Source organism: Brachyhypopomus gauderio, unplaced genomic scaffold (genome assembly GCF_052324685.1).
Source record: "Brachyhypopomus gauderio isolate BG-103 unplaced genomic scaffold, BGAUD_0.2 sc40, whole genome shotgun sequence".
NCBI classification, from domain to species: Eukaryota; Metazoa; Chordata; class Actinopteri; order Gymnotiformes; family Hypopomidae; genus Brachyhypopomus; species Brachyhypopomus gauderio.
In genome coordinates, this window is record NW_027506868.1 from 2,071,684 (window position 1) to 2,086,484 (window position 14,801).

Sequence of the window (14,801 nt, forward strand, 5' to 3'; positions counted from 1 at the left end):
TCACAGTGTCACTGTGCTTGACTGGCCAGTAAACTCTCCTAACCTAAACCCTATATAAAATCTATGTGGTATTATCAAGAGGAAGATGAGACACCAGACCCAACAATGCACATGAGCTGAAAGATGCTATCTAAACAAACTGGGCTTTCATAACATCTCAGCAGTGCCACAGGCTGATCACCTCCATGCCATGCTGCACTGATGCAGTAATTCATGCAAAAGGAGCCCTGACCAAGTATTGAGTCGATTTACTGTACATATTTTTCAGTAGACTAACATTTCTGAATGATTTTTTTTTCAGCCGGTCTTATATAATGTTCTAATTTTCTGAGATAATGACTTTTGGGTTTTCATTGTCTGTAAGCCATAATCGTCAACATTAACAGAAATAAACATTTGAAATAGATCACTCTGTCTGAAATATTAAAATTACTGAAATATTAAATTACTGAAATATTTAAATTACTGAAATAAATGTACTATTTTATGATATTCTAATTCAGGACTATTCAACTATATTTTTCTGCGGGCCAGATTTGGCAGAGAGCTCTGACCTGTGGGCCAGACAATTTTCAGACTTATACCAATACTCTCATAGTGGATGTAAAATTGAAGCAAACACTACAACGTAAATTGTTGACGAGGGGGGGGGGGGGGGGGTGTCAAAATTGCAAACAAAGTGTATAGCTGATAGAGGACCTCTGACCAAAATGTCTTGTTTTTCTGGAAAACATGTATTTTACTAGAATTTTACTTTCTTTATAACTTTTAATACACTGCACTGCAGTTACTCATCTGAAATGAAAGACATTATTATTTGTTGTTCCCCAGCATCTGGAGCGAGAGAAGCATGCCTACAGTATCCTGCATTTTCAGTTTAATGAACTGAAAGAGACCTTGAAGCAAAGTGAAGAGCTACTGTCTGTGAGTACTATTGGACTTAGACTTTCCTTTAAACCCAATAAAACATGTCATGCTTTTTCATTAATGCTGTTTCCATTTCCGTCTGTGCTCTTCTCTGCAATGCTCCATTGTACTTAATGATACCAGGAGATACGTCAGTTACAACTCAAACAAGATGGCTTCATTAGGGAGATTTCTGACCTGCAGGAAACTATTGACTGGAAAAATAAAAAAATTGGGGTATGATACATAATGACAGACTATTCACTGACTATCTTTTATCTTAATATCTATGCTTCCTTTACTCTTCAACACACGTTCTGCCTTATGTTTCTTTCACTTGTCTCTCCGTCTCCTGATTTGCCTCACTTTGGGCAACTTTTATGGGTGCTGCTCAGGCCTTAGAAAGGCAAAAGGAATATTCTGATGCCATTCGAAATGAGCGGGATGAGCTCAGGGATGAGGTGGTTCAACTTAAAGACATTTTGAAGGTATTGAAATGTATGGTATTGGTCAGAGACTGAATCTTTCAATCTACATTGAAACTAGTCTGTATTGCATTTACTTTAGAAGAGTGTTAACTCATTCACTTTTACCACTTCACTAAGCAGAGAGAAAAACACAAACAATTTTATTTTTCCAGAAACATGGCATTGTCTTTGGACCTGATATAAGCATCAACCAGGAAGCAGGTGCACATGCTGCAGTTCCACAGGGTAGCACGGTTCTTGGTATGTTTCTATTCACCACACACAGGGTAGCACAGTTCTTGGTTTGTTTCTATTCACCACAGATTGCTAAATGCCAAAACGTATCTTTGCTCTGGCAGTCTGGCGTCTAACAAGGTTTTTGTGCCTCATGCTTTGGCATGTTGACTGTGTGTGTTTTATTCTTAACATTTCTGGTCACTTCCTGTTTTCTGTAATACATCATAAACTACTGTGCTGCTAGTGAAAAGTTGCATCTTTCAGATTTATATGCATATATGAAGAAATAGTCATTTGAACAACATCCCACATCCTCTGCATTTAATATATGAATATCAAATAAGAGGGAATTATAATTTTGATAAATAAGTAAAATTACAATACAGCCAGACCCAAGGTTTATCCGCACCTTTTTCCAAGGCATTTGAAATGTCTGGCAGTTATTTACACATGTACATTATCAAGAATAATTTTTATATCTAGAAATCCTACTTGCCCTACTGCTCTGACTGGTTTATTATTACACCTATGTAGCTTTGGCCTGAATCTATCTTTCCGTATTAATTTTGATCAATTTGTATTCTCCTGATCAAAATAGTTTTGAGATGATAATGTAGTGGGCATGCTTTTCAATTTTTGTAAATTTGGCTTTATACCTAAGAACTGTTTACTCTAGTGTCAGTGCTATAAGTAGATCATTTTAAAATGTGTGAGTTTAATGTAGATTGTTGTTTAATGGATGTTCTGGAGTTTGACACCATAGTAGACATTTCAGTACAGCATGTTCAACGCTCTTAATGTTTCATATTGGATCGGTAGATTAGCCTTGGAACTATATTCTTCCATTTCTCTTTCTTTTCTGTTTTTTTTATTTTAATTTGATTTTATTTTGATTATAAATATTTGGCAGATAAGATTCTTGTGGTCTCTGCCACTGACACCTCAATAATCTCACAGGCCCTCAGGAATTCCAGCTGGGTAGAGATGGAAATGTAGGGAGCTGCAGAGAAGACCAAGATCAACAGTCAAAGGATTTGGATTATGAAATGCAGAACATTCGCAGCCATCCTAATGTCTCTGGCAAATTTATGGTAGCGCACAATGATGAAGTGCCTGTAAATCTTGACTTTGGGAGTCATATTGAAAATAATGCTGTTTTCTCCAAATCAGAGTTCAGGGATATGGTTAAGACAAAACATGATGTATTGCAAAATTCAAAAGGTAAAGTTCTGGAACTAGTCTCTGCGCCTCTTACTAAAGGTACTTTGACAATAGATCAGCAAGAGAGCTCAGTTGCTATTAAAAATAATGAGATAATAAAACAGGAAAGCCCTGGATCCACAAATAATGCATTTGAAGTCTGTTTGGTTTCAAAAGAAGATACGAGAAATGCTCAGGCCAAAAAATCTTCTGAAGAATCATTAAAAATAGATAAAAATGCATCATATTCTCAAAGTGCCAAAAGTTCAAGCAAAAAGAAAAAAAAGAAAAAGAAAAACAAACAGAAGCAAAGTGAAAAAAAAGATACAAGGACAAGGGATAATAATGAAAACCAGCTCAAAGAAGACAGTACAGCTCAAAGAAGAGAATTCGATCCAGAGTGTGTGCCTGAGTTTGGAGAAGCCTCTATGGAAGTATCAATAAATGAAAAAGTAACAACTAACTTAAATAAAGAACAGAATATGGACCCAAAGAATAAAAATGAATTGCAGAACCCCAAGTTAGAAATTGACACCGTCACTGGAGATTCAAAATCAGTGAGTCAGAACCAACCAGATTTGCAAGAATGCATGATAAAGTCTGACTTTATTTCAGCATTGAATGGCTCAAAGACCAAAACTGAGGAGTACATCCCTATTGATGACATTCAGAAGCAAATCACCACTGATTATGTCAAAGACAGTGCGGACAGTGTATGTAATGATTTTCTAGACATCCCTTCAGGCTCTGATAATACTGAATTAAAATTGATAAGCAACATTAATGACACTTTCTCTTTAGAGACAAAGTCTGATTATGTAGCTTTCCAGAATATCTCGAGGAAAACAGAAAATCGTTTAGTGGTAAGAAATAAGAGAGAAATTTCTCAAGTTGTAAATGATTTAGTAGAAAACAAAACACACAGCCAAGTTCTAAAGGTTAATGAATTTCAGTATGATGAAGTGGAAAAGAAACAAAACAAACATGAAAAGACTACCCAAGAAGATCATACTATGCCTTCTTGGCCAGAAGATTACCAGTATGGAAAAAACTTTGCAGTACACTGCAAAGGGGAAAAGACCCTTTTGGAAGATCTGTGTGGGGAAAGTAAACTGAATACCACTGAAGAAATATTCATACACCGAGGTGTGGGGGGTACTCTTCCAGAACATAAACAATATATGGACATGACTGCAGTGCAACTTCCTGGAGCAGAGCCAGAATGTCAAGGACATGCATACACAGTTCAGAACATGGAGGATGAAGTTGAGGTACAATGTGAGGAATCATTTGAGATTCACAACCTGGATTTTGAGGTGTCATCAGATGTAGGTCCACAGTTTCTTTCTGTTGAACCAGAAATGGAGGTTACTTGGTCAAAAGGAAAGTTGTATGAAGGCACTGAACAGCAGAAAAGAGACAAACATGAAATTGGTCAGAAGCAGATAAACTGTGAACAACAGAAACTCATAGCTGCTCATCATAAAGTAGACCAGATATCACAGATGAATAAGCAGGACTGTGAGAGCCTTGATGGGGAACAAATAACTGTGGAACAAGAGAGATGTATTACAGAGGAGCAGCAAATTTTAACAGAAGAGCAGAGTGTGAATCTAGCACAAGGTCATCAATAACTGAAAGATACTGAGAGCAGTGCAGTAGATTTGGGCCAAGAGGTTACTAATTCTGTTCAACCAGAAGAAAATCTATGTGAACATTAAGCTGGAAAAGATTAAAATAAACAAAGAGGATACAAAGAAATACTCCAAAAAGACAGCAAGAAAGGGTAGGGCAAGAGTAAATCGGCCTCCAATATGTTCTTGTGGTGGTGGGTGTCCCAATGCCTATAAAGCCCAGAAATCACAGTTGTTTAAGGACATCAGATGCTTAGTGAAATTAAAATTGCCTATTTTTAATGACTTATATTGCCATGTCCTAATTGTTCTTTTATATATATATTGTTCTTTAATGTTCACAATTTTTCTGAAAGCATAGCACAGCATTTCAAAGCACACAGGACACCAACAGTCAAAAAAAACAAAACAGTTTTTAATTCAAATAGCTAGGTGTCAGCTTGTGTATGCAATTTTAAATGGTTTTTTCAATAAATATTTCTTATATTATGTAACCACAAAGCTTTGCAGTTGTTTGATATTGCATACATATAATAACCGATACATACTGTATAATTGCCTTTCTGTCTGATTCCTTGATTGATGGTGAAGGGTACAGGCAAACTTTGTCATCTAAAACATGAATAATCATCATGAATAAAAAAATAAATAAAAATTTAATGAAATGAAATCACATTATTTTCTAGTAGCATATGAATTTTAGGTTTTCACCCTACTGCAAAAGAATGTATGTTTGCAGTGTCATGATCTTTGTGATATTGTTGCCATTAGATAAGTGTTACAAGTCGTGGTGGGCCGTTAACGGCGTTCGTTAATTTGATACTCTTATCGGGCGATATAAAAATTATCGCCGTTAATCTATTCTTAAAGTTGGGTTGGGAACTGGGTCAAAATGGGTAAGCAAACTATCAGGACTTTCACCTTGATAGTTTAGCTTGGCTATATTCTTAACCAAATTGCACAGTAGGGGCGAGAACGAGTTTTCAAACCTGTAAATTACAAATCGTACGTGTGTTTACATGGATGCAGCCACGAAGGTTTGCTTCATGGAAAATTCATTTTTAAGAATGTAAAGTGTTACCGGAGCGGAGCTCAGAGCGGTCGTTTTCTGCTTGGTCCTAGTGCTAGATTCATCGCTATTTAAATAATTTCTTTTTAACCGTTCAAACTGCAGAGGACCAAAACTGACTTTTGAAAATTACGTCTGTGAGGTTAAATGTACTAAATGTTGGCTTACATTTTAAATATCATGTTTAGCTGAATAAACATGTTATCAACCCCTTTTAATGTACAGTATGTAGGCTTACAAATTCATGTTTAACTGAATAAACCGTTGAACACGAGTAGCCTACATTTTATTGAGCATGTTTTTTTTTTCTTCAAGTATCAAAGTACAACAGCTTCCTCAAGCAGTCATTGATGCATTTTGGAAACAGGAGATGAGCCCCTGGTCTAATGCACCCTCTGTATTAAGAAACCCTATCTCAAAAACTGACTTTTAGTCATTACTTGGGTTGCACGCATATGAGCCATTTTAATATATATTAATCTAGATTAATCTAGATTAATTTCAAGATTTCAGTGAGATTAATCTAGATTTAAAAAATTAATCTATGCCCACCCCTAGTTACAAGAAACTTGGAAACTTAAAACTCCCTTGCTGGCTTGGTGCCAGGCTTGGTATGCAAGCCACCCAGTGGGCAGAACTGGCGCTGTGGAATGAACCAAACACCTGACACCAACGCTCACCAGACCCCGTAAAAGGTGTTGGTTGATAATTGTGAGCAGGACATTGCTGCATGAAGTTGTATTTGATTTTGTTGTTACTTCCCGAAGTTTCTGCATGTTCTCCATCCTCAATCTTCACATAGTCCCTCATTTGCATGTACTGACTTCCTCTCCCACACAACGGGCTCACCCCACTCCTGTAAGTCTGCTTTCTTTATTTACCATGTAACGTGGTTTATATTATTTACAACCATAGATGAAGTATCCAAAGAATAGCTTTATTAATGAGCCAAATCAGGTGTATTTAGACAGGGAAAGATATGTGCTGTGGTCCTCCGTGAGATTGCCATACATGCTTTAAGTTAATGAATTACCATTAGAAACACAGTAGACAGTGCATTTCAAGAGCTAATGTACACTAATTGTTATTATATAATACACACACAGAAGCCTTGTAAAGTATCTCAATATCTCTGTGTTTGCTTTTTCAGAGATCCGTCTCCGAAAACTGGTAGATGAACGGGAGAATTTGGTGGAACAGGTAGGAAATTTGTATATTTTAGCAGAAAATTACCATTACCATTTTAGCAGAAAATTACCATTCAATGCTGTATTGTTTGACCTCTATCATTAAACATTGACATCAAGTTTTAATATTGCACTACATCCAGAGGTGATTGTATCTAACAATAATATAATCATATGGCTACATCAAGGTGGTACTGTAGAAAAAAATCATGCATATTTATATAGCAAGGCAGTTGTGATGTGCGGTGCGGCGAGAAGGACGAGGCACAGCCCCACAAAAGGGAGGGGTCAGGGGCTGTAACGTGACAGACGCCCCCACCAAGGGCACTACCCGTCCCGGGGTGCCAACAGGACTAAGTGCCCCGAACCCACACCGATGGGCGGATCCGAAGCGCTCAGTCCTGCGTCTGGGAGATGACCGCCCTCGGTGGAGAGTCCACCATGAACAGCTTTGAACACCCTCCCTGGGAAGACAGGGGAAAACACGTTAGGCAGACACACAGGAACATTCACAAACACACAGACAGGAACATGAACACACAGCGGCACGAAAGGGAAAAGGGGATTAGGCAGAAACACAGGGATGGACACAAACACAGGCACAGACACACACGTAAACGGAGCCAGGCTCCGCGCCAGGAGGAGGTTTGTCAGAAGGGAAAATGCTCCTGGAGCTGCAGGCACTGCGGTGGGTGGTCCTCCTCCCTTCCTAGCCGCGAACCCTCTGCTGGGTGCGGCGTGGCTGGCGGACGCTCCAGCAGTCCCTTCGGAAGCCCTCGGGGAGCGCGCTGCGGGGTTTGCCTGCCGCCTTACGCCCTCTTCCTTCCGAGGACCCCTTAGGGGAACCTCCCCTCCTCCCAGGGATCGCCCTCAGAACCTGGGGGCGGGGTCGGTTTCCTCCGTTCCCCTCATCACTGCCTAGGCTCGAGCTCATGGGCTCAACTGGGCTCTTGTCCCGGGAGTAATCCATTGCTCCTTCCTCGGAGTAGGCGGGGGAAACGCCCTCCTTTGGACCCTCCCTCCCCCTCACAGTCTCGGCGGAGTACTCCGAGGGTGGAGGACTCCCCTCCTCTTCCATGTAGGGCTCACTGTCCGAGTACTCGGAGACACCGGTACACTCGGACGGAGTCGCCTCCTCTCCCTCAGACGCGGAGGGATCTCCCGAGAACACTGAAGGGGGATGGTCCTCTCCCTCCTCGCCCTCACCGTAGTACTCGGTGGGGACGGAGCACACGGAAGGAGGATGGTCTTCGTCCTCTTCTTCCTCTGCACCTTCATCATAGTACTTGGAGGAGGTGGAGCACACGGAAGGAGGATGGTCTTCGTCCTCTTCTTCCTCCGCGCCTTCACCATAGTACTCGGTGTGGGCAGAGTACACTGAAGAAGGATAGACTTCCTCTTTGCTCTTCGATTCCTCCCCCTCAAACTCGCTCTCGGGGGTCTTCTCGGTGGAGCAGAGCTCAAGGGAACCTACCCTCAGTGGTGAAAGGTCTCTGGAGGGATAGGGGTGTCGCTCCCTCCACATCTGCTCCGCGGCCTCGCGGAAGTACTCCGCCATTTCAACAGTCGTGGCGTCCTGAGCCTGACTCAGCATGATCAATCAATCAATCAATCAATCAATCAATCAAATTTTATTTATATAGCGCTTTTTACAACAGTTGTTGTCACAAAGCAGCTTTACAAGTGCCGAGTCCTAGCCCCCAGTGAGCAAGCCAAAGGCGACAGTGGCAAGGAAAAACTCCCTATTTTTTTGCATGAGGAAGAAACCTTGAGAGGAACCAAGACTCAGGGGGGGGAACCCATCCTCCTCTGGCCGACACCGGTCACCATGACAACAACAACAATATAGACAGAATGTAGACAGAATGTAAAAGATGCAATAATGTCCATTTAGACCGAAAAAGATGTAATAATGTCCATCATGGTGTAGGCATCCGGTTAGGCAGGAGGTGGCCGGCCAGGATGGATCGCTTGTCTCTCCTCATCTCATTATTCCTCAAGCAGGCGGGCAGCCATGTGGAGAAATGAAACAGGGAAAATTAGCTCTGTATGAGGACATATACGGGACAGGTAAAATTATAAACATTTCTGGAGTGTGGCAGCAACTCCGGCACTAAGTTAAATTATTACAGCCTAGCTAAAAAAAGGCAGAACCAGAAGGTAACATAGGCTTTGGGGCATTCTGAGACAATGGCATCCGTCCACTGCACTGTCAACAAACTTGAGTGACCACGAGCAGTGACAGGATGACAGCACCAGCACCCCAGTCTACCATAAAACCCTTCGTCTATGAACCCCTGGATCTGTACCTTTATCTAAGGGGGATATTAATTATCAAACGCTAGACTAAATAAGTGGGTTTTCAACCTAGATTTAAAGATTGTGACTGTGTCAGAGTCCCGGACACATTTAGGAAGATTATTCCAAAGCTGGGGGGCCTTATAAGAAAAGGCTCTTCCCCCTGCTGTTACCTTGTTAATTTGTGGAACTAATAACAGACCAGCACCCTGTGATCTTAGTTGACGTGGGGGTTCATAGTAGGAAATAAGTTCCTGGAGGTATTCAGGAGCAAGCCCGTGTAGTGCTTTGTATGCTAATAATAGAATTTTAAAATCAATACGAAATTTAACTGGGAGCCAATGCAGGGCTGATAGGACTGGTCTAATATGCTGAAATTTTCTAGTTCTGGTCAGAACTCTAGCTGCGGCATTTTGAACTACTTGAAGTTTATTTAGATTCTTATTTGAACATCCTGACAGTAGTGAATTGCAGTAGTCTAGTCTAGAGCTAACAAAGGCGTGCACCAATTTTTCTGCATCATCCTGTGATAATGCATTTCTTAATTTGGCAATGTTGCGGAGATGTAGAAAAGCTATCCTAGTAGTATTATCTATATATTTATCAAATGATAGGTCGGAGTCGAGTATGACGCCTAGGTTTTTGGCTACTGTGCCAGGTGTAATGGGACAGTCTGCAAGATTAAGCATTAAATTAGGAATTTTCTGTCTTGCGGCCTTAGGGCCCACAAGGAGAACTTCTGTTTTGTCCTCATTTAATTGTAGGAAGTTTAGAGACATCCAGCATTTAATATCTCTTACACAGGCCTCAATTTTTCCTAAACTGAGTTTGTCATCGGGTTTGGCTGATATGTAAAGTTGAGTGTCATCCGCATAGCAGTGAAAATTGACACCATGTTTGTTTATAACTGTGCCCAATGGTAGCATATATAATGTAAATAATAGTGGTCCTAAGATGGAGCCTTGCGGGACCCCATATTTAACCATTGTACGTTTGGATGAAATATTATTGAGCTCTACAAACTGATAGCGATTTGTTAAGTAAGACTGAAACCATGAAAGGGCTGTGCCTGAGACTCCAACCCAGCGTTCTAACCTTTCTAGCAAGATCCTATGATCAATTGTGTCGAAAGCTGCACTAAGATCAAGAAGCACTAACAGTGATACATAGCCTTGATCTGATGCAAGGAGGAGATCATTTGTTACTTTAACTAATGCTGTTTCAGTACTGTGATGGGGCCTAAAACCAGATTGGAACTTTTCAAATGTGTTATTCCTATACAGATATAGGCATAATTGCTGGGCAACAGCTTTTTCTATGATCTTAGATATAAATGATGTGTTTGAAATGGGTCTATAATTAGACAGCACAGTCGGATCAAGATTTGGTTTCTTGATCAGAGGTTTGATAATTGCTAATTTACATGATTTGGGCATGTGACCTATTGTAATGGATGAGTTAACTATAGTTAGAAGAGGTTCAGTTACAGCTGGTAATACCTCTTTTAATAACTTTGAGGGAACTGAGTCTAATGTGCAGGTAGTACAATTTAAGGAAGAAATTATTTTCTCTAATTCTGATTTTGGGAGTGGATGAAAAGCATCAAGTTTTTCTCCTGGTATGTAATTTAAATCAATATCAACCAAACCAGATGACATACCAGTTGTATTGCTAATAAAGGGTTTTATATTTTGTCTAATATTCTCTATTTTATTATCAAAGAAATCTATAAATACATTACTAGTGAGGTTTACTGGAATCTGAGGTTCTGTGCCTGCTTGATTTTTTGTAAGTTTAGAAATAGTATTAAAAAGAAATCTAGGATTGTTTTTATTTTTCTCTATCAGTGAGGCTAAGTATGCTGAGCGTGCTTTAGCGAGTGCCCGTTTGTAGTCAATAATGCTATCCTTCCAGGCACAGTGGAATACTTCCAATTTAGTAGATCGCCATTTCCGCTCTAATTTACGTGCTATTTGTTTTAAGTTTCTAGTTTGGTCGGTGTACCATGGGGCGAGCTTTTTGGATCTAGCTTTTTTATATTTTAGTGGAGCTACTATATCTAGAGCTGATCTGCAGGTATTCTCTAAGTAGTCGGTTAGACTATCTAACTCTCCTGGATCGGATGGCGAGTGGGCTAAAGCAGTTAAGTCAGGGAGGGTTTCAATAAACTGTATTGCTGTTGATGAATTTATTGAGCGCTTTATACACTGCCGAGGAGACGGGCGGGTATTTATGTTAAGGTGAAAATCGAATTTTACTAAATAATGATCGGAGATCGCTACGGTTTGCGGGAGTATGTTTATATTATCTACGTCGATACCCAGTGTTAATATTAGATCTAGGGTATGATTTCGATAATGTGTAGGTCCTACTACGTTTTGTTTAATGCCGACAGAGTTCAATATAGAAGTAAAAGCCCTTGTCAGTGGATCCTCCGCATTATCAAAGTGTATGTTAAAGTCTCCTACCATTATTATTTTGTCACTACATACTGCTAAATTTGCTGCAAAATCGGTGAAATCGTTTAAGAAATCTGAGTAAGGCCCTGGTGGTCTATATACATTAGTTAGGGAGAATGTACTTTTATTTTCAGATGGACTAATTACATTAATAGACTGCATCTCAAATGAGTTTGAGATATCTAAGTATTTCTGATGAATTTCTAAACAATCACGATAGATTATACATATTCCACCTCCTCTGCCTGACAGTCTAGGTCTATGTATATAACTATATCCCACAGGAGTGGCTTCGTTTAGAGTTAAATAATCACCAGATTGAACCCACGTTTCAGTTAGACAAAGAATATCAATTTTCTGGTCTGTTATAAGTTCATTTACAAAAACTGCTTTTGAGTTGAGCGATCGAATATTGATTAATCCAATTTTCAGATCGGTCATATAGGTTGTAATAATTTGATGTGAAGTCTGAATATTAGTTAAAAACTTCGGGCGGACTATTTTCTTATGATTTAGTTTAACCCGGGGCACAGACACAGTCTCAATCCTAAGGGAACTTGGTGACGCCTCTAAGCAGCTCGCAGACAGGTTTAACCCGTTAGTCTGCGGCCTGGTCGCGACCCTGGACAGTCAGCAGCTCCTAGTGCTACTCTGCCGACTAACTAACAGGCTATGGGCTATGCTGCAAGATAACAGGGCAGCGCCATCCCGGGTGGGGTGGACACCGTCCCTGCCTAAAAGACCAGGCTTGCCCTCGAACTCTTCCCAATTATTAATAAAGCCCACTTGATTTTCTGAACACCACTTGGACATCCAGCGGTTTAGCGACGTGAGCCTGCTGTACTGCTCATCACCGCGCCGCATTGGGATGGGGCCAGAGCAGATTACGGCATCGGACATCGTCTGGGCTAATTTAACCACCTCTTTAACATTAGCCTTAGTCACCTCTGACTGCCGCAGACGTATATCGTTGGCCCCTACATGAATCACTATCCTAGAAAACCTCCTATGAGCTAACAGTCTAAGGTTGCCACTAATGTCCGGCGCTCTGGCTCCCGGTAAACAGCTGACTGTAACCGCTGGTGCCCCTACAGCTACAGCTACTTTCACGTGTCGGACTATAGAGTCTCCTATGACCAGAGTCTCCTCAGTGGGTGTAGCACTGAGCGGGGCGAACCTGTTGGACACGTGAACCGGTGAGTGGTGCTCTGGTGGGCTAGCGCTGGCGTGAGCGGTAGCTGCAGCCCTCGCTCTCCGACTACGCCGCCGAGACGTCACCCATTCGCCCCGCTGTGAGGGCTCTATCGCCGGAGTCGCGGAGGCGCTAGTTCTCCCTGGCGCGTCCACACCTACTACAGACCCTGTCCCTGTCTCTCTATCCCTCAATAATGAGTGGACGCGGCGCTCTAAGCTTTCCACTTTCGCCACGAGAGAATTTACTAGTTTGCACCTCTCACAAATACTATGACTATTACTATCAGTGGCGAAAGGGTCTAGACTAAACATGCCACACTCCGAACACGGGAACAAACCAACACCAGCCATGAATAAATCAAAACACTTACCGTGTCTAGCCGATATATAAACTTACGCTAGCTGATTTGTGAAGGCAGAAAATTGGTCAGCGGCCGGAATAAAACCTGTAAAATGTATCTAGGAATGCAAAAGGTAAAGATTAGCACGTAAATAGATTATTATACTTTAGAAAACAATTTCAAAATTCGCTCCGCAACAGCGTCGGTCAGCAGGATGACTCAGCATGATCTCACACAAGGGGTCCTCCTGCATCACCTCGATGGTTACTGGGGCTCTGCGGTGCTGTGCAGGGGAAGAGACATGGTGGTGCCTGCTGGGCCTCTTCTCCTTCTTGGCACGGGTGGTGTATCCTGGCATTTTTTGGAGGCTCGTCTTTCTGTGACGTACGGTGCGGAGAGAAGGACAAGGCACGAGTCTACTCTAGCATGCACTGACGTACGTTTATTTTAGACAATGATAGCGCTGATAAACAATAAAACACACAGTAATGTGTAGACTCAAACAAAGACGAGCACGGGACACTGCGCGAATGCACATTAAATAGACAATCCACATGAGTCCCGGGTGATGACGAGATGAGCCACAGGTGAGACAGATTAACACAAGACGTAACTGCACCCACGGAGATCCACAGACGCAGACGACTGGACGTAGACAACGTAAACACATGCCCAAAAGGGAGGGGTCAGGGGCTGTAACGTGACAACAGTAATGGTTCCAAAACAATTAAATGTGTCAAGCCATTATATATATATATATATATATATATATATATATATATATATATATATATATATATATATATATATATATATATTAGTGGTGGGACTTTAACGCATTAATTTCGATTAATTAATTACAGGAAAATTAATGCACTAAAAAAATTAACGCATTTAAGGGACGAGACACTTTTGCACCGTGGAATGTTTCTCGGTGCACGAGTTCCAGACATACAGATTATATGGACGCACAATAAGATGAGCATGGTGGAGATGACTGAAGAGGCTACGCTGTTGGATGGGAAATTTAAATATAAGAAACTTCCAGATGGAAGTACAAACACAAATAGTGTTATTTACACTTTATGTAGGAAGGAGTTCGCTTATCACAGGAGCACTTCCACCCTTCATTACCACCTCAACGCAAAACATGTTGGGGCTAACGCTGGGCGTACACTGTGCGATATTTTAAATCGTGTACTCAGCTCCAGCTCAAACTGTACGACTAAATCGCAGGGAGAGTCGGCTCGTGGAGCTGCTTCAACAGTGCGATACTCTCACGAGGAGCGATTTGAATTTCAAACATGTTTGATATTCTTGCGACGCTGCGATTTCTGATCGGGAGTTGGTTGTGAGGTGTGAATCGCTCCTCGTTTACCTGTGTAAACTATACGATGCACGACACGCAATTGAGCCGAAACGAGTGAAAAATCGGCTGAAAATTGGCCAAAAATCGCACAGTGTACGCCCAGCTTAACGCGCAGGTCAGTAATGATAACTTAGCTGCTAAATGTATTCCTAGTACGATAGGGTGACCAAACGTCCGTAATTCACATCCTGTGAGGAAATGTCCTGGTTTTTAAATTACCTTCATTGGACCATTAAAACTGTATTAAACTTTCGCGAGTGGCCGTAGCGCGCGACTCCGCACGCGTTTAAACATGACGCGTCACATTATTTGTGTTGTCCGCTCCCTGTGGTCAAAGATAAAGACTTACAAGAAGCGCTGCACATTGCGTCAACTGATGCAAGTTACGAACTACCGTCCAGGGGTGAATTTCCCAAAACGTTCTTAGCGCTAAGTACTTC

General features: G+C 41.3%; 1 protein-coding gene across 19 annotated transcripts in view; it reads left to right on the forward strand.

Annotated features, from left to right (window-relative positions):
• Window positions 1–14,801, forward strand: part of lrrfip1a (leucine rich repeat (in FLII) interacting protein 1a) — a 109,337-nt gene that overhangs the window by 76,550 nt on the left and 17,986 nt on the right. For 15 of the 19 annotated variants that reach the window (XM_076985322.1, XM_076985323.1, XM_076985327.1 and 12 more), the window contains 5 exons: window positions 832–924; window positions 1,051–1,143; window positions 1,302–1,394; window positions 1,547–1,634; window positions 2,568–5,797. In XM_076985322.1, coding sequence (XP_076841437.1) covers window positions 832–924; window positions 1,051–1,143; window positions 1,302–1,394; window positions 1,547–1,634; window positions 2,568–4,444 — 2,244 coding nt within the window. In that variant the 3' untranslated portion in view covers window positions 4,445–5,797. Of the gene's footprint in view, window positions 1–831; window positions 925–1,050; window positions 1,144–1,301; window positions 1,395–1,546; window positions 1,635–2,567; window positions 5,798–6,663; window positions 6,714–14,801 lie in introns of those variants that run through there. The other 4 variants (XM_076985341.1, XM_076985340.1, XM_076985342.1 and 1 more) reach the window with 3 other exon arrangements.